The 20,072-nt window shown below is 38.5% G+C and overlaps 2 protein-coding genes across 3 annotated transcripts in view; one reads left to right on the forward strand and one right to left on the reverse strand.

The window, feature by feature from the left end:
* Positions 1 to 292: 292 nt before the first annotated feature.
* The window catches only part of LOC118409309 (nucleolar GTP-binding protein 2-like), a 31,825-nt gene continuing 12,045 nt past the window's right edge, over positions 293 to 20,072 (forward strand). For both annotated transcript variants that reach the window (XM_035810243.1, XM_035810244.1), the window contains exons 1-8: positions 293 to 483; positions 1,494 to 1,587; positions 2,015 to 2,109; positions 2,585 to 2,718; positions 3,084 to 3,182; positions 3,361 to 3,446; positions 4,151 to 4,217; positions 4,728 to 4,886. In XM_035810243.1, coding sequence (XP_035666136.1) covers positions 411 to 483; positions 1,494 to 1,587; positions 2,015 to 2,109; positions 2,585 to 2,718; positions 3,084 to 3,182; positions 3,361 to 3,446; positions 4,151 to 4,217; positions 4,728 to 4,886 — 807 coding nt within the window. In that variant the 5' untranslated portion in view covers positions 293 to 410. The remainder of the gene's footprint in view (positions 484 to 1,493; positions 1,588 to 2,014; positions 2,110 to 2,584; positions 2,719 to 3,083; positions 3,183 to 3,360; positions 3,447 to 4,150; positions 4,218 to 4,727; positions 4,887 to 20,072) is intronic.
* The window catches only part of LOC118409310, a 17,620-nt gene continuing 3,091 nt past the window's right edge, over positions 5,544 to 20,072 (reverse strand). The window contains exons 2-4 of the mRNA XM_035810245.1: positions 20,036 to 20,072; positions 9,883 to 10,072; positions 5,544 to 8,508 (exon numbers count right to left, since the gene is read on the reverse strand). Coding sequence (XP_035666138.1) covers positions 6,415 to 8,508; positions 9,883 to 10,026 — 2,238 coding nt within the window. The 5' untranslated portion in view covers positions 10,027 to 10,072; positions 20,036 to 20,072 and the 3' untranslated portion in view covers positions 5,544 to 6,414. The remainder of the gene's footprint in view (positions 8,509 to 9,882; positions 10,073 to 20,035) is intronic.

Consider the following 20,072-nt stretch of genomic DNA (forward strand, 5'->3'; position numbering starts at 1 on the left):
TTGTCATATAACTACAATATGAAATAAATATTTTGATTATATTACTCTAATTGTTTTTTTAGTTTGATTAGATGTGTTTGGTTTGAAGTAATATTAGATATTTTAACCCCTTCTTATCAAAGTGTACAAGCCCAAAATTTGAATGATGGGAAGGAAGATTAGTTATTGTTTTTTTACTTGAATTTGACAAAAACTTTTATTTTTAAATAAATGACTTTCTTTATATATTGTTTTGAAAGTTATGCGTGGAAATAATAAAGAGCACTTCAACATTTACCGTTCTGGCAAGGTTTTTAAAGGTTCTTTACCTTTGACCTTTCGTCCACGAGGTTGTCCAGCTGCAAGCCAGAACTTGGCGTTTTTGTCCGACCAAACAACACTGAAACCGTGACAAGAAGCAAACAGCAGAAATGGCGAAGACGGTACAAAAGAAGAAGAAAGTGCAGAATCGAATTAAGAAGTCCAATTCGAGCACAAATCCTGGTATGTATAGATACTATGGTAAATTTGACCAGAGTGGGGAGGGGGGCACAACTCGGGATACGAGTCTAAAACTGCGTAACATCTTTTCCGTTCTTCCGACCGCCCCCTCTCTTCTCTTCCTTTGGAAGTGACCGCAATGAACAATTTTACTTGTTTATTCATGATATGAGATACGCAATTCTGGGCCCTTCGATCTAACTAGACGTCAGTGTCCAACTGGTCTTCTGAATCTTAAATTTTGGCAACTGTTATCAAGGAGCTTTTATCACTAATATCAGGGAGCTTTTAAAAGCTCCTTGCTGTTATAGTACAGGTCATGGTCCAACTCGCCCTGGCAAATGAATTTTAATAGATAATGTTAGTACCAAGTCGCGTAGCTTTTATAAAGGTTCACCCCTAAAGTCAAAGACAGCTGTCCTATATTTTTTAGTTTTAAATTATGTACTAATACCCTACTAAAGCTTTGTGACTTTGATATAACACTGATTTTATCCTTCGCTGTATGTCGATCGTCAGAACTCTGGGGGCCCTAGCAGGCCATCATGTTGTCATGACGTCTTCCTGCCATGTATATCGTTTGTAATCTTACATGGTGGAAACGTGACATCATAACATGGCAGGTGCAACTGCAAGCGCCCCCAGAGTTTTTCAGCACAAAATACGTCCTGAGCAAAGATAAGTTAAAGTTATGTACAGACAAAGGGTTTTAGAAGTGTGTTAAGTGCAAAGTAATAAATCTTAAGAAGGATATCTTCGTATTCTATGCAGCGAACAAGAACCTTTATAAACCTAGGGTGACTTGGTAGTAAATTTATTAGGGTGAGTTGGCGACCTCAAATTTGACTGTCAATCAGATGTATTCATCTGTCAATCTGATGTATTCAAATTCAAGTAAACATACACCTCCGTTACAAAACTTTGGTGCACGAAGGTAAAAATGTTTGTTGTATTTTAGATTTAACAACTATACCATATCAGATTACCTGATTCCCTGTGTCATATTTCTCCAGACCGAGTGTCTGGATCTGCACCTGGAGGTAAAAACATGCGAGACAAAACCACCATCAAGCGGCTGCTCATGTACAGAGGGGGCAAGCCAAAGAGGTAACTGTTGTGTTGTCCTATGGTAGATTAGTTATGCATATAAATCATGAGAAATTCTGTTATTGAAATGTTTGTATGGCAATTTTTGTACATGGGACTCAAGGAGAAAGTTTTAAGATATTTTAAAACTATATCATCCTCATGGAAACACAAATTAGAATCTATTAAACTTATTTTCTATTAAGGATATAGACTTGGACTGGACTATTGCTCTGAATGAAATTTGTTGAATTGAATGTAATGTTGTAGTGTTCTTTTGTAGCCTCTAAGCTTTAGCAACACTGAAATCAGAAGTTTCTTCCCTCAAATTTGCTTGCTGTAAACCTGTAACAAATTTACTTCACAAGAGCCTGCCAAAAATTGATTCTTGTTGAGTAATAGTTTTGAAAAAGAAGTCAAAATGCATTTGATTTCCCTTGACTGACAGGAACCGGGAGGGAAAGATAGTTCGTCCAGCTGTGTTCCAGGGGAACCTACCATCTGGTTCTATGGCCAGGGTGGAACCAAACAGGAGATGGTTTGGTGAGTTTGCAAGCTGACCTATTTACAGCTTCACAATAGCAGAACCTGCTGTTCGGTCTGTCTGGACAGTCAGTCCAGTCTGTCTGGTCCTGTGTTTGGGTCGTCAAGACATTTTTTTAATGGACCAGGCCAGACCAAATAGACTGCGCCAGACAGACCAGACCTGATGATATGGACCAGATTGGACCAGACAGACTGGATAGTCTTGGCCATTCTCAAAAAAAACTTTTGTGCACTTTCTTGCCAAAATTGATATTTGATGATTAATCAAATCCATAATCAATTAAAACTGTTTCCAAACTGTTTTGTGTTGGGTGTACAACTAATTAAGACATGATGAACTAAAAAAATACCTACACCAAGAGACTTAAATTGCTTTTTTTATGTCAAATAAATGCAAAATTAATTTTCATGCAGTTCACAATGATCTATGATCTAATTATAAGTGTTCTGTCTATCTGTATTTTCTTTTTAGGAAATACAAGAGTAGTTACCCAGAATGCTCTACAGACGTTCCAGGAAGAGATGGGTAAAGTCGTGAAGGACCCGTACCAAGTGGTGATGAGGCAGAGTAAACTCCCTCTGTCACTGCTACATGACAGGGCTAAGGTTGGTACATGTGTCAGAGTAAAGTTCCCCTGTCAAGGCTTAGTTATTTTTTCTAACACTTGAATGTCAAAATTTGTTGTATACAAACATGTATGTAACAGTGACAACAGGTAAAACCTACAGAAGTACACGCATGTACATGTAGGTGCACTGATTCACCTACTGTCAAAAATTAGGTGTACAGCTTTAATTTTGGCTGCACAAAAGTGAATGAATATATTTTAAGTAAGAAAGAAAGAAATGTAGTCCTCACTGTCAATGGGCCATTTCACATTGCTCTATCTGATTACATGTACAATGTATATAACAAAGTAGACCCACTCTCGATGTACATTAATTTGATCTGTCTGTCTGTCCCTTTCCAGACTGCTCGTGTTCACCTCCTTGACACAGAGAGTTTTGAAACAACCTTTGGTAAGAAAGCTCAGAGGAAGAAACCAAGTTTGAAGGTGGCAGATTACCAGGTGATGATATATTTATTACCTTGACTTTCTCCACTATGGTGATGAGCATTGGCAGAAGTAAAAAAGATGCAGTGCTAAAAATATTCTATTCAACTTGAAAACCATGTAAAAATACCTTTCTTTTGAAATTGTGACTGGAGGATTGCAATGTTGTACAATGTACTTCATTCCTGTGCAGGGACTTATGAATGTTGTTCAGGAGTCCACAGACAAGTATGACGAGGAGAAAGACAAGGACTTGGAGATGGAAGATGAAGGAATCAGGTGTGATCATATTGCTTGAAGATAAAGAGTACTGGTAACATATGTTGTACATGTACATTGTAGCACTCTTTCATGAGCCTGGTATTCAGCCATATTATAGCTCCCAAGTCTCTTCAGTCTTCTCTGCAAACCAGCTGTATCATAGCTCCTTAATAAGTCTCTTGTCTCGGTTTTTTTATATTTAATGATTTAGGGCCGATTTGACTGTCTCTCAGAAAATCACTAGCGCTTCTCAAAACATCATTTTTCAGACAGTTCAATTTTTCCAATAAAAAGGGATGCCTTGTTGCTAACCGACAGACACAGTTAGCATTTTCTGTAAAAATGTTATTTTTGGTAAAAACCATCAAAAGAGTAAATTTTCACCCTAAAATTGTTGGTAAAATTGTCTGATGCAGGTAATTTTCAATGTTACCTGCACCTGGCTATAATATGGGCTGGATGAGTGAGTGAGTGAGAGAGACCAGAGTGCTGCAATGCACATGTGGGTGATAGCTTTATATACTGCAGTACCACCACCAGTCACTATGAGGCGCTGCTCACCAGACAGGGTTAACAACAGCTCCATTTACTTTCCATTGTTTAACCATCAGAATGCTATTTACAAGTATAAGTAGCCAGTTACAATCAGATTTGTATTAGTTATGGGGTCAGGCAGCAGCCCAAAGGTTAATAGATTACAGTAATACATGTATTTGTTCCAGGGATGAGGCAAGAGAACCCATCTTCAGCAAGGGCACATCCAGAAGAATATGGGGAGAGCTTTACAAGGTAACATTTCTGACAGCAAAATCTAAATAATCAGTTTTCTGTGCATCTATCATGGGTGATAGAAATGCAATCTTCTTCTACATCTCAAGGTATTTGATTGACTGATTTCACTAGTCCCTTAAAGGTATTTTTGTACTATGTTTTATTCTATTTTCCTGCTTGTAAAGAATGGCATATCTTAAATTCCTCCAAGTTTGTTCTTGATGAGTTGAAGTGTTATGGAGTTGAGAGTAATAGCTATCCCAGACCAAATGTATGTACAGTCAAACCCGTACCACGTCTACACATGGACCACCTTTCATGTGACAACTTTTTGATGGTCTCTTGGTCTCTTACTTAGATAATTTTTCCCTTTGACTCATCCTGTCGATGGTGACAACATATTCAAGTAGACTAGACTTTCTTGGACCCCTTGCCGAGTGGTCATCTTGGTCAGTTTTGCTGTATTTCTATTATGTGTATCGTTTTCATAAGAAGCAATGTTTGTGATGACTTCCTACCTCTATCCAGGTGATAGACTCCTCCGATGTGGTGATACAAGTCCTGGATGCCCGTAATCCCATGGGGACTCGCTCCAAACACATCGAGGACTTCATGACTAAAGAGAAGAGCTACAAGCATCTCATCTTTGTGCTCAACAAATGTGATCTTGTCCCCACCTGGGTTACAGTGAGTATTGATTATTGTTGTAGGATTTTTTTTTAAAGATTATGGTAGAGTTATGCAATCTAAGTTAAGTTAAAGGCCTGATATCCAGTACCAGATATTGAATAGGGTGTCATCTATCTCCATTTCAACAGCCCTTGGGCCATACAATTTTGTGCAAATACTACAGCAGGGGGCTAGTCTACTGGTAGTGGTCTCTGTGTTCAACTCCTATACTCTTCCAAATACTGCATGTACCATTTCAAAAGTCTTTGGTATAACATACCTGGGGATCAAACTTATGGCCTACCGAATACAAGGCGAACATTTTCCTACATGTACTTGGCCATTGCACAGGTGAAATGTCAAATAGTAGAATTGTTCAAATAGGCATTTAAAAAAATCTGCATGCTTTTCAAGTTCCTCATACTAAGTTTCTGAAGCCTAACAATAATTCCCATTCTGATGTCGATATTTGTACCTGATACACATGTTCCTCGATATTTTTCAAATACGCTTCCTGTTTGTCAAGTACAGTAGTGTTGTAGTGTTCAAATTACAAAACTGTGTCTAAACAAATGTTGCTATCGTGAAAGTTAAGCCTTTCTAAAATATCTAGGTAGAGGAAAGGTAGTCAATCTAATAATCATGCTCACACACATCCAAGACACATAGATGAGCTCTTTCCTTTTATCTTATTTTATTTTCCTGAAGCTGTATTTGTGGTAACTGTGTGACCTAGCTACATGTTTTTCTGGTCAGGATTGACCTACTCCCAATATTACTGCACACAATGATAATCATATTTACGATGATATTATACATTTGTTTTAAGTAGAATAGAATATGGCTTGATATGCACACATAATTGTCAGGATATGCCCTCAAATCTGATATAAATACAGTTCAGTATAGATTGACTAAACCGAAATGCATAAAGTAAAAAGTTTCAATACAATTTAGTTACAGGTATGCTCTAATAACACTGCATGTGGTTTCTTTTCTGAAATCTGTGTTTTTTTATCAAATAAGTTGTTGCTTCTGGTCGTCTATATCTTGTGTTTGCTGTAGAATAGATGGTACAAGAAAGGCACAGCACTAACCAGAATAAGAAGTTTGAACTACCTATCTTTGCTTTGATGATTTTTGACAACATTTGAGATGTAAGTTGTAACCCTCTAACTGAACATTTACCTTTGAACAAGACCATCACATCACACTCGGTACAGAACAGACTTGGTATCGTATCTTCACAGTTTCTACGGAATCATGTATATCTTTAGTATTCATTACTTATTACTGTGTAGAAAAATGGCTACATTATAAGATGTTAGGTATCTAGGTTTCTTACAGTGGTACATTATATTACTTTAGACATTTGCTAAAGGAATACCATTATTTTGTTGTTGTTGGTAATGGTATTATTGATCATAAGAGATAACTGAATCCTTATTGTTGGTTTCCAGGTTAGAGCAGTGGAAAGGTTAGATTTACCTTTCTTGATTATAATATGGCAAGCCTTTTGTTGAACGTATTTGTCCGTGTACAGTGCTTACAGTGCAGTTACCATTTCCTTTTCTGTGGTCTGACTGTCTGGCTGTAGCTGGCTGCCATTTTGTTTTGGTGCCTCAGAATGGCGAGAGTTATCAGTCTGTGTGCTGTGGTTGTGTTGGCTCGTGCAGCTCTCCTCACATCTAGAGCTTCTCTGGAGATTCCTCAAAGCTTCCCGAAGTCTTTCTTCCCTAGCAGCACGAGATTGCTTAGTGGACACATCACTCAGACCACTACATTCATCACCAGGTCCTTCTGCTGTGCCACAATGTGAGCTCTGACTCTCCTGTGGTGTGAGACTATCTAGTGGTGCTGTTCCTCTCTCCTCGGGTCTCTCACCACTGTTCCTGTCAAGGCTTACACCATTGTATGACCATCCTCGGTAGTGTCTCAGAGATCGCCTCATGTGTGCCCCTTGCCTGGTGGTTACATGGAGGTCGGGCGTACTGCTGCCATTATCACTGGAACTCGATGCGTGAAAACTGTGCCTTTGTCTCTGTTGCAAACTGCGTAAGGCTCTCCTCAGGCTCTCCTCCCGAGTAAGTTGTTTGGGCTGTGCTTGAGGTTCTTCAGAACTCTGGCTGACGGGTGTGTCCAGCACTTGTGATTGTCTTTGCAGATCCCTCAGGGCATGACGTAAACTTTCTTCTCTGTTAAGTCTGCCTGCCCCTGTGTCCATCTCTGCAAAACTGTCCCTGTCCCCTGATGGCCTACCCTGAAGGATTCTTCTAGCTTGCCTCAGGCTTTCCTCTCTTGTAAGTTCTGTGTGCATAACCGTCTCATCCAGAAAATTTTCACTGCAGTCTACAAACACATCCGAAGACTCACTCTCAGTATCCACACTCTCTAAACTTCTGGTGAAATCTTTTTGTCTTGTGCTGTCTTGTGGGCTTGATGATATGTGTATGCTTCCATTACTTCTTGGAGTGTTACTTTGCACTCGCCTGATTGCCATGTCACTGTGCTGTTGTTGATCAGCAGTTATGGACTCCCCGATGCTGCTTATCTGTAAGTGTATAATTTGTGGAGCCTCTTGGTCACTTGACTGACTGTTGCTTCTCTGATGTAGCTGGACTTGAACTGTTGGTGGATCTGTCTGTTCGGCGGTCTCTGTGTACTGTGGTGGCGGCTCGTGTACCCAGTATGGCGGGAGGTAACTTCTACGAACCTGTGTCTTGATATACCGGAACAAGATGGCGTCATTCCTCTTCTGTTTTGTCAGTACCTTTCTCTCCCTCCAGGCCTTCCTCAGCCACACAGAGGCACACCCCAGTAACACCAGAAACACTGCAGAGGCAGCCACAGATGCACACACCGTCACTGCAAATTCTTGGAACTCAGTAGAATGGATATCAGTCAAGCCCCCTCCCCCTGCAAGCACTCTTGTTCTGTCCTGAACACCCCACTGCGTAGTGTCTGTGGATATTGTAAATACATCATTTCCATATCCTCCCATTCCCTCGCACTTGAATGCACCTGCCCTGAGACTGTGCACCGGGAACCCCTCGTACAGGGCGGGTGTCATGCATTTGATGTCGTACTGGTAGACGAAAGTCGTGTTTGTTATCGACATCCAGTACCACAGCCACTTCAACCTGCAGTCACACTTCCACGGGTTACTGTACAGCCCAACCGCCTGTAAGTCCTTGTTCTTAAACAGGTTAGAGTCTATAGTCTGCAGGCTGCAGTATCCGATCATCAGTGTCCGCAGACTTGTCAGGTCCTTGAAGGCGTCCTTGTGGATGTAAGACAGTTGGGGATTACTCAGTAAGACCAGATCCTGGAGGTTGAAAAGTCCACGGAAGTCGCTCGCGGACACAGACTTGATGCGGTTAGCCTCCAGGTATATGTACTTCAGGTTGTACAGGTGCCTGATTGCCTTGGGGACAGCCGGGAGCTGGTTACTGCTGAGAATCAGACGTTCCAGCAGGCGGTTGGACTGGAAGGCGGTCTCGATCAGTCCTGGGATCTGGTTGGAGCTCAGGTCCAGGGTAAGAAGGTAGGGGAGATTTGCCAGAGAGGAGCTGGAAATGATTCTGATCCTGTTGTGGTGGAGGTTCAGATTGGATGTGGTGACTGGGATTGCAGAGGGCACCTGAAGGGAAACAAAGTAAACTGTGCTTAGATGTGACTTTTTTAGACTGAGTATTATCCTTGATCCCCCATAGGGCGATATGACAAACAACATATTGTGGTGAAATAAACCTTGCTTTGACTTGAATTCAGTGCATTAAACTGGAGTTGAATTGAAGACAATTGTTGTGACAAGGCAATAAGAGATAGCAGATTTCATGCCCTCCTGAGCACTCTCACAAAACAGACAGAAACTGCAGTAGCTTACAGAGACTGGCAAACTTGAAGCTACAGTCAAACCTGCATCCATTAGCGGCCACCTTTGCATAACGGCCACCTGCCCATAGTGGCCACTTTTTGTCGGTCCCTTGGATTCGTAATGATTAAGAAATAGGCTTAGCGGCCACCTGTCCAACGCGGCCACGGCCACACGATTTCCGGTCCCGCAGGTACAAAAACACTGCCGATTACGGCCACGCGGACCGCTGATCTATGTTTCGGCACGCGTTCGGCCATATACAGCTGCCGTATCGTCACCCTATGCCGGATTTAAAACCTCTTTGATCTATTTTCAAAACAAAACTTCGTAAACTGGCGCTACCCATACCCGCCGACAAGCGATGTCATATAAGGTCAATAGACGACACCAATATTACAGAGGTAAATTGCGTTAAAGTTACGTTCTAATACACTATCGCTTAGGTTAATTTTTATCACAAAAACTTTCTAAATGAATTGTTACAAAGACAAAATGATATGAACTTCAGACTATGGTGGATTTTATTCTTACAGTTATTAAGAGATAAGTCTAAAATGACGAGACTTTTCTTGTGAGTACCACATTAGCATAATAGGCGAACCTGACGTGTGAACGCGGGAGGGAACACACGGACGGCGAAGTATCAAAGGATACAAGACGAAAGATCATAGAGATATGACGATACCGGTCTCTTCAGACAATATCAACTGTAGAATATTTAAAACTTTTTATAGCTTTTGTTTTCTTAATACATATAGTGTAAAATCATTGCAGTACATGTACAGTACTGTATTATGTGAATAAAGATCAGTGGGTACTAAAACCATGTGTAACTTATTGCTTGTGGTCAATTAATTAGCATATTCTCTATAGTGGCCACCTCTCTATAGTGGCCAATTTTGACCAGTCCCTTGAGTGGCCGCTATAGACAGGTTTGACTGTATATTTCATTCTTCAGTATTTAAATCATCCTATATACATTTGCGAGTTGCTAACAGACATCTGCTTGCTCATAGATTTTAGGAATTTTACCATAGTATGATACATGTACATAGATATTCTTTACTTGTCTCTTTTCAACATTTCAACATGATAAGCTTTAAGCTTGGTCAGTAGAAGAAGACAAGTTGTACAAACCTCTTCTAGCTGTTGTGCAATGCAGCTGACTTGGCTATCTGAACACCTGCATTTTTTGGGGCAGTCGGCAGCACATTCCGTCAGCCATACAGCCATGTAGACCAGCAGCCATGCCTGTGTGTGTAGGAATGACCTTGGCAACATTCTGCAATGGAGAGGTCACTTCACTGATGATTCGTTGGTGGCAGACCTGGAAGATATGGAGTAGAAAAACTGTCAGTCAATACTGGATGTTGGCTTTGAGTCTGGGTGCTCTAAAAGAGCACTTACAGCAGTGATACGACTGTCTTCTTTTAGATACCTACCTATGTTCACTGGTCATTGAGCACAGAAAAGATACTGGTGAAAAAATTTGCTTCACTCACAGGCGATGCCAACAATCAGTGACCTTCTGGAGATCAATAAATTGCATCTGAAGGTTGTTGAGAATGTGATTTGGCCCCCTTGAAGAGTTGATATAATATAATGATACAAGAGAGTAGTCATGACCACTGGCATGCAATGTCACTGCACAGCCTGCCGTACAGATTAACAAGCTGGAAAAGGGCACGTACTTGGAGACCTGATTGATTGGACAGAACTCGGCTCATGAATTATTCCCTGAGAAAAACTCAGTCAGCATTTCCATTTCAATTAGGCCATTCTGATTGGATTATATGGATGACATCCCCAGAGCATCCCAAAGCCAATGACAGCGAGACAGAAAAAAGGCTGGACCAATAAAGTAGCCGTTATCAAAAATCTAAGTGGCCAAGAAGGTTGAACAAATGATGGATCACATACACATCACATGTATACCAAAGTGAACAATAAATTCTAAATTCTTGTTCTTCTTTCAATCTGACTTGGAAAGACTTTGCTTATGGCTTGAAATACATTTTTCAGCTTAGTTGTACTGATACAGAAATGATAGGAAAGGAGGCATTTTAGGGCATAAGTATCATTCTGTTTCCCAATATTCTTTTGCAATTTACAGCATATAATTTTGTAGCTTATCTGTGTTTATACACTGTTTGTTCTTTTGAAACAGACAAAAACTGATGCATGTGCTGATCATGATGCCATCTATATAATCAAGTCATTGTGGGTTTTCTTTGTGCTGATGAGAATTTGGAAGAGGGAAATTGCCAATGTAGTTAGATTGGCATTTACTTCCCTTGCAAACTCTTTCATCACCGTGTCTGTTATCAGCAGAGCAACTCTACGTGGTATTTCAGCATCACAGACTAACATTTGAGGCTGTCTGATGGCCCATTCAGTCAGTAAGCAAATGGACACCCAGAAAACATGGGAAGGTACCAAGGAATACTCTTGTGGATGAGATTGAATAGAATATACTGTATGGTAGTGATACGTAATAAAAGGCAAAAAATTTTTGGAAATCAATTGCAAGCATTGGCATCTTTTCCATCAATAATGTCATTAATATCTTTAAATGATCTTATCACACTCTGACTCATTTTTTGTGGAGAATATCTTATAACAGTTCAACTACAAACAGTTCAACTACATCTGAGTACATGAGGTTCTTTCCTATAGCTAATATGTTCCAGGTTATTTACTAGTATTGAAGAGAAAGTTGATTGGCATTGGTGTACTCCAATTAGATCCTTTCTGCATTCTATTTCTAATCAATAGATTCCATCTGGCGCTGGTTAAGTGCGTCAGGAACAGGTACACGTGCATGTGACAAATGGTGTTGTCAACAAGTTGTCTGTACTGATGGCATCAGCAATATTACCTATAGCTAACGTATGCCCATCCTCATGTGCATGAATAGCAACAACTTTACATGTTCCACCCCCCTCCCCCTTCCAGTATGGTCTATGACTGCTGAGGTACCCAATCGACAAACTGCTTATTCAAGTTATTGTCAATAGATTTTATGGACAAAGAACAAAAGTTCCCATTGTTTTATTGTATTTTATATATCTTATTACAATCATTGGAGTGACATGAATCCAGTTTAGCTCGCCTTAGTCTAATAGTCAAACTCAGGATCGCAGTTTAGTGTAAAGGGGCCTCAGAAGAATACGTCACCTACATTGAATTAAAACTAAAACAGGTCAATGTGGACGAGTGGTCACTATAGGCAGGATTCTTAATGGTTGTAATTGTGTCACTGGAAAAAAATTCTCTAAGGGACCACCAGCAATTGGTAATATTGACAAGGTGATATTTATGTAGAAGTGGTCACTTACAGGTGTGACTGTGTCATTCATGTCCTTATGGTATCCCAGTTATGTTACACATTTCCTGCCTTGAATATTCATGAACAACACCTGGTTGCTGTGATTGTGGCACTGACATAGTTCAAGGTTTTGTACCAAACAGTAGCAAGAAGACAAATATCTCTAACCTAAAGTATTGTATCCTTTCATCTGTTCGTAAATAGAAATTTTGTCATGAATACTGAATTATGATGCAAACATTTAAGTCTTTAAGTATGGACTTTCAGATACAGATGGCAAAAGTTTCAAAGGCAGAACACACACTGTGTAGGCGGAAGGTGGAAGTATTCCAGAAACTTTAACACACATACCTGACTTTAATTTGAATATTTGGTAACAAACAATGACTCAGTGTACAGCATGCCAAACCCTCCAGTGATTGTTCACAGCATATCTTGTTGCAAATTTTCCAACTTGTGTCATGACCCAGATGGTATTGAAACTATTGATGTAGATGTGGTCACCTGTACAGGATGACTGTGGATGTAGGCTGGTATATTGCCTTTGATTTGTCACCAGAGCAAACCCCATAAAACATCAGAAACATTCTAATTTTATTTACGGATCATGATGATCCAGCCAATGCGATAATTTTCCCCATTGACACAAACATGAAGAATCCTGTGTATAGTCAACCACCTGACCATATCAAAGATCCAACTCTATTCCCATTAGTTGTCTTCTTAGGCAGTTTTGACTTAAGATCTTCTTAGATAAAATTTGTTTTATCCCTCCAGGCTGCAAAACAAATGCTTAAGTCATTGTTACTTGTCACTTTGGATCTTGCTGTGTCAACACATGAAGTTCTAAGCTGTGAAAACTGTTTCTTTTCTTCTTCACCTAGCACAGAAGCCCTATGGCACAATCCATTGTCCTGAACTGTGAAAACACATTTCTTTCTTCTTCTTTTACCAGCAGAACTTCATTGTTTAACTAATTAATGACATAACGTGGGATTTACAGTATACTATAGTAAAAATTCTACCTCTAACATGTTTCAGGAAGGTCCAATATCTAACAACACTAACCTGTTTCTTCTGGACAACCTTTCTCTGCTGCAAAAGCTCAAATGTGAAATCATCCCAACGGCTGTCAAATTTATAGGCAGCATCATTAAGGGATTTAGGGGTTTAGGTTTTCAAGTCTTTTATGGAGCGAAAATTGAATTTTCCATAACAATAAAACATCTATAAACTGGTGAAATGACCCAATCCCTTTTCTCTCCCCTCTCAATGAATCCCAAAAGTGTTTGGATGAAGTGATTATGGGATTTAAAGTGATCATTGTCATCATGCTGAAGTCATGTTAATGTTGGTCCATTTTTTCATTGTAGTGACATGGGCTAAATTGACTTGCAGTTGAATGAGAGGCTGAATAATTCAGTGCCATGATGCCATCTGTGGAGGAATCTGGCTGTTTTTTTTTTCCCTCACTGGCTTCTTACCTCTGGGAATGATGTAACCTCTAACGGGGGGACTGTTTTTGGTTGTGTATGTCTGTTGGCAATTGGCATATTTGTTTAAAAGATTTGTATAACTTTTGATTCAATGTGAGTTGTTATTCAGGTCTCAAAGAAACATGGCAATTTTGGGCCCCATAGCTATATTTCATGTGAAACAGCCTGACAAACCAATACACCTTCCTGAATGTAGTGTGATATAGTCCATTCTACCAGCTGTCGCATGTTTGATACATGTTCTAAATCTAATGGAAGGAAAATGAACATCGTTAGTGAGATAAGCAAATCACATTTATTTATTTATTTATTTATTGGTTTGGCTGCACCGAACACACAGCCAGGGCTGCCCAACTAGCCTATGGCTATTACAAAGGGCTAGCCCTGCTGACAAACACATAAACAATACAAATTAAAAAAAAGAACATTTGTATGTACATGGTGTAGGATAACTTACATATCATCTAAAATGGAGTATATAACATCATATCATCGACAACAATATTTGCAATGAGAGGTCAGGGTCTGTATATACACGTTTATCTTTTTGTATATCAAGTATTAGTATAGCTTATGGATAATTTATCCTCAGATCATAGTCAGATAACTGAACTGCATATTGTCAATGTCGAGAATTTGCTACGAGAGTTCACTGCAGACTAAGATCAAGAAAATAGAACCCAGTTTTACAGACTCCTCCATTTAAGTGTTCTTGAAAAGATAGAAAACAATAGATTCCATGTACTACATTTTGTACTACAACAGACAATTGTTAACTGGTACATATTACTAAAAATTACTTAGTTGTTATATTATACTTATAGAGAAGGCCGCCGATGTATTGTAAGTATGGTAGATCCATGTTTTGATAAGGTGAATTTACTGGAACAAGGAGGTTTTTTAACCTCCTTGACTGGAACAAATAAAAGAAATGCTATCAAGTATCAGATAAGAATTAAGCTTGATTGCTGATCTTTGCTGCACGATTATTAATTGTTCTGTTGCAAATGGCTTGTTTGTACATGATAGTTATATTGCTGAGGTGATGACATACTGCCCATCTAATTGATTGCTGTCTTTTATAAAAGTGATATGGGTCTCTGAATCTAACACCATGGGGGTGTTACAAGTAAAAAAAATGCTAATTTTTCAATTAGTCACACCTCGTTGTGATGCAAACAGCGCTATTTAGTACTGAAAGTGATTGAAGCACACTGTTTTTTTCTCCCACGGGTGTGTAAAAAAATAATTTTTCTTTTATGTTGTATTGTTCAGTTTGTTTTTTTATAAACTTCAGTGTGGCGATAAAATTTGGTGTTGTTTTCATACATGTATCTCAAACTCTCATTTTCTTTTCACAAAATTGTCTGACAAATACAAAAGAGCACAATACACACCTGCAATATCACATATTATCAGGCAATTATAAGTTGCTTCAAAGCAGCTCACAGTCTGATGATTATGCAAAATACTTAGATTAGCATTGCAAATGAATGAGGTAACTGGGAAGATGTGCAAATTGCCAGGTAAAGCTAAAAGTAATTGGAGCATATCAGTTAGCACTGACTCATACCTGGCTTTGCATAGAGCTAAATTATATCAATGGGTACATGTGCACTTCAGTCTGTGCATCCAAAATTAGAGCTGTGCACCAAACTTAGAAGTACATTTAAATATCACAAAAAAGACAAAACTTTCAACATTTTGTTGTACTTCTTACGTATAATTTCATAGTAAGCTATAAAATTATTGATTTAAACTCAGAAGGGAGTCAAAAAGGTTTGTTATAGGGTTTTGCTGACAGTTGACTTTATTGTATTTTTTTGTGTGCACCTATTCCCAAATTGACTTTGGAGCCATGCAGATAGCTTTGTCCCATACCTGATGACCTGAGAAAATGACCTTTTACATCACTGGTCATTCATTTGACCTTTTGTATTGTATTGTCGGGTGTGACAAAGAGAGGCAGGCTTCCTTCCGCTCCTCTAATGTCCTGTCTTTCACTGGCTATCATTAATGACAATCACACCTTCTTTGAGGATCCGCAGTCAGCAGTCAGGTGAAAGCAATTGCCAGTAAGCCAGTCTTAGATCTTCCGTGCTTTCTTCAGAAAAAGGTTTTGCATGATGTCAGAAATGTCAGACAATCACTGTGACTGTAAGTTCATTTACTTTTGCTGTGAGTTTTATTTCACGGTATAAGGGAGAAGAAGGTTTCGGCTGTATAATGAAAAATATATAAATTTGCAGTTGAAAACTAGTCATACAAGGGAGATGGTACCCCATGAATTCACAGTTTTAATTCTTTGTTGCTTTTTACAGTATGGTACAATTGACCACAATGAAAATTGGCATGATTCTTGTTATATTGCTTTTGAAAGACAAGATTAGATGTGACAGCAGCTTTTTCATTGTAGGGCTCATACTCATAGTTTAATGTAGATAAACATAACCTGCCTTGTGATTCAACCTCTCTTGAAATGGTTTGCAACTGTCTTTAGAATAAGTTAATGTTACATGAAAATGTTAGTCAAATGTTGTGGGAGGATAAACAAGTACTCAGAAAAGTTATTTAGCTTCAGTGCTAAGGCTACTCAATCGTGAATATTAATCTATTGGACTATGTAAGTGTGTGCCATTGGACTATTATTAAACTGATTCGCCGATAAGCACTCAACAGACTCATATTAAAGTCACAATCATATATTGAAATGCTCCATCCATTTTTGGTAAATTGGGGACCACCAGTTTCATACTTGGGCCATGGGTTAAATAAGAATGCTGGAGAATGTGTGGCTCTTTGGCTATGCCTTTCATGTTGACGTGCTTAGCTTCTTGTTGGAAATTTAGGTCTTGCCCTAACACTGTACTCTAACATAGCGGCTGCAAAGGCATTTGTAAACAGATGTATAAATAGATGCTACATATATAAGTACTAGTATATCCAGTGACAAATGCTTATGTAAGAAAGGACTGACATATGACATGTCATATCATTTAATTTGAAGAAGAATTTGGGTATAATGAAAAATCCAAAATGGGTGCTGGTCAAATAACCTTTAAATCCAGAAATTAGAAGTTGGCATGCAATAGTAACTGTTGTAGTAACTAGTATACTTTGTGAAAATTGTGCTTATTGAGAATTATACTGGATGGATACATTGTGTTTTAGTAAATCATAAGCATAATTCATTATGATTTAATGGTTTGCATTCAATATTTATAGGATAGATTTTAAGTATAGTACATCAGCCATCTGAGAGAACAGCTGGTTTTAGAGATAAATGTGTAAATGAATGCTGTCATTTCCTGTGCATCCATGTCAGGAAACTTTATAGGGACTGTAGCTATCAGGATCCTGCCCTTTTTCTCTGGGTTTGCTGTTATCTGTGCTAATTGCATCAGACAAAATACATGCTACACTTACAGTAGATATACCTTGATACTACTATCTCCAAATTTGGAAATCTTAGTTATTCAAAATATTAGTCTCAGCTGCTCTTTTCTCTGTATAACTGTAAGAATGGGAGCAGAAGTAAGAAATTAGTATGCAGCATACACGACTGTCTATATCAGTCTGCCCAAGGAGGTTCCATTCAACCTCCCTGGTCAATTCCTGTTCCCCAGTAAGTCACTAGATATAAATTTATTTTGTATTCATATCATCCTTGTTCACTACTGGCACTATTCAAATATTGAGCCTCCCTTTAACAATAATACACAAAGCTATGTTGATAGAGAAGAAAAAAATCAAATTGATTTTGCCAGTTAGGCCACACCAATTGAATTTCTTGGTTCACGGATTTTTTCATAAAAAATATGGAGCGACAGGGCGGAAAAAAATTGTAAAATGGTTGGGGTCAAGATAAGGGCTAATCCAAAACATAAAGAATAAAAAGTTTTCAGCTTGAAAAAAGTACAAAAACACTGCTTACTTGCTTAGGGCTGTCCGTCGTTGCCGACGATGACGTCACGTTCGGTTGACCGCATGTCACAAAAACACTAATACTGTAGAGTAACAGCACCTGTTCGTTGAAAATTACAAAAGTAGTGTCAGTTTTTATGTTTGTCCCATTCTTCATGAATGAAAAATATAACTGCAGTAATAATACCCACATTTTAAGGAGCTTATAATATAAAGGCCAATTTGCTACACCAGAAAGTTGGTGAATGGTTTCATTAATGGTGAAAATTTGCAGAGTGGTAATTTTTTTTTTTTTTTCATTTTCCAAAAAATAGGAGCGAGCGAATCCGTGAACCAAGAAATTAAATTGTTGTGGCCTTATCTCTGTGTGCAACATGCTAGCAAAAGGTTGCTGCATATACCTTATAGTTATACCTAAGCGACAAATGTATTGATATTATGCTGCAATTATTCTGTTTGGCCAAAAAAGAACATAGCAATTCCATGCATATGAGAGTGCTTACATATTTTAAGAATGATGTATTCTGATGCTCCCTTTATCATGATAATTAGTGATATCAGATTGCTTGCACACATCTGGTTATTACATTTTCCTTTCCCTGGGGTCTTTTTTGAAAAGGCATAATTAGGGCCATACCACAGGCATCATTTGGAAGCATCCAGTTGAACACTTGTCTCCCACACATAATATGTCATTTTTATGGTCTATGCACCATCTATACACTGACTAAAAGCCTGTCATAAATGTAGAGTATGGTAGGTCTAAATTTATGATAATCTAGTACTAGTACAAGTCCACAGCAAACCATTGACATTGCATGTGTGTTGATGTCCTTTTTTTACAGGTGGAGAATATTAAAATCAGCCCTTTTAATTTGACATGATTCTTAGCCAGGAGGTTCAAGTCTCAATCTGAGCAATATTAGAGCAATCTGATGTATAATCTGATGTCCGAGTTAAGCATAAAGCAAAGGCAGTCTACAGAAGGTAGCATATTGCATTATTGAGAATTAGCATAGGGCATTCAATTTTACAGTTTCCTCTCATGCAGGCCCCCATGAAATGTATTGGTGGACGAAATTAGCTTTCCCAATGCATGTGTATGTTTGGGAATTATGTATAAGTCAGTTACTTCAGTCCATTAATATTACACGATACTAATTGCAACAAATGTAAAGATATTGATATCAAATGATGGAACACAGTGATAAAATTGCACTTGTTATTGACTGAATGTTTGTCGAGATGTTGATATATTACAATGGAAAAATACACCGAGTCTCTTACCTATGAATCACCAATCATAGAAATGTGCAGATATTCAATATTTTCCTACCTAGACACCCCCACCCTGTATATTAATCTTTCTTTGAAATTATGAGTTGCATACTGAAAACTTGAAATGACTCATCTGAAATGACTAACGGATCAACATCTGGTAGACTGTATTTGTTATGGCGATTTTGTCATTCTTCTGTCCTTCAGTACATGTGTACATGTTGATACTTTAAGCTTAACAGGTTTTGCTGGCCACAAAATAGGTGCTAGACCTGCAGCCAGTTAGAGTAATTAGAGCCGGGACAATAGAATCGGATACAGAATGACTCATGCCGCTCCGGGGCATCAGGGATCCATACAGTCTAGTACCCAGTAGACCAGGTAGATCCGAAACGGTAACCTGTGAAGCCCATGATTTTCCACTCTGAATTTTCCCCTTTTCATTACAAGTGACAATAGTGCGGCCCATTTATATACAGATCAAGAAATGTTTCTGCATGCGGTTTCTACATGCAATTGTCAGTGATCGCATGTCAAACGTTGTGCTACTGGGTTAGTGAGCATTTGCCATAGTTACACATTATACAGCCACAGATATTATCTATATACCGGTGATGTATATTTTTACATTATAAGATTACATTTTTAGACCGTAGATGAAATAAGATAATGAAATAACAAGGGCATACATTATTTGCCAATGAATGAATAAACACTAAATGTACTTGGGTGAAGACTTGGTTGTCAAGGAGATATCTTTGAAATAACATTAGTACACTGACTGAAAAAAAATGCTGAATACCAGTGAATGGAACACAATGAATCTTCATTTCTAATATACAAATATGTTGTACAAAAATTTGTATGTTCTGTTTGAACCTTGTAAAATGCTTATTAAGAATATGTAACTATTGTTCAACTTGACATTAAGTCCTTTGGAAGGGAATGATTGAGTATGATATGCCAATATACATGTATACAACTTACACATTATACAGAATTCCCAGAAAGAAGGTGCGATATCAGAAATGTTTGCTTAAAATCTGCTGGAGTAAGGTTGGCAACAGTTCTGTACAACATGTCCTTGTTGCTTGTCCATTGACATGTATGTGTTATGGATCATGACACCACTGTACACAAAAGGGCATGATAACATGTTGTCAGCCGGTCTGTAGATCAATGTATTCACTCTCACTAGTTACTCTGACAAAAATGTAACACTTGGAAATCCATTCAATAAATGATCACCACCATTACAGCTTACCTTCCATCAAACAGCTCCTATGCATAGTTAGGATGTC

The sequence above is a fragment of the Branchiostoma floridae genome, chromosome 2, assembly GCF_000003815.2.
Source record: "Branchiostoma floridae strain S238N-H82 chromosome 2, Bfl_VNyyK, whole genome shotgun sequence".
NCBI lineage: Eukaryota > Metazoa > Chordata > Leptocardii > Amphioxiformes > Branchiostomatidae > Branchiostoma > Branchiostoma floridae.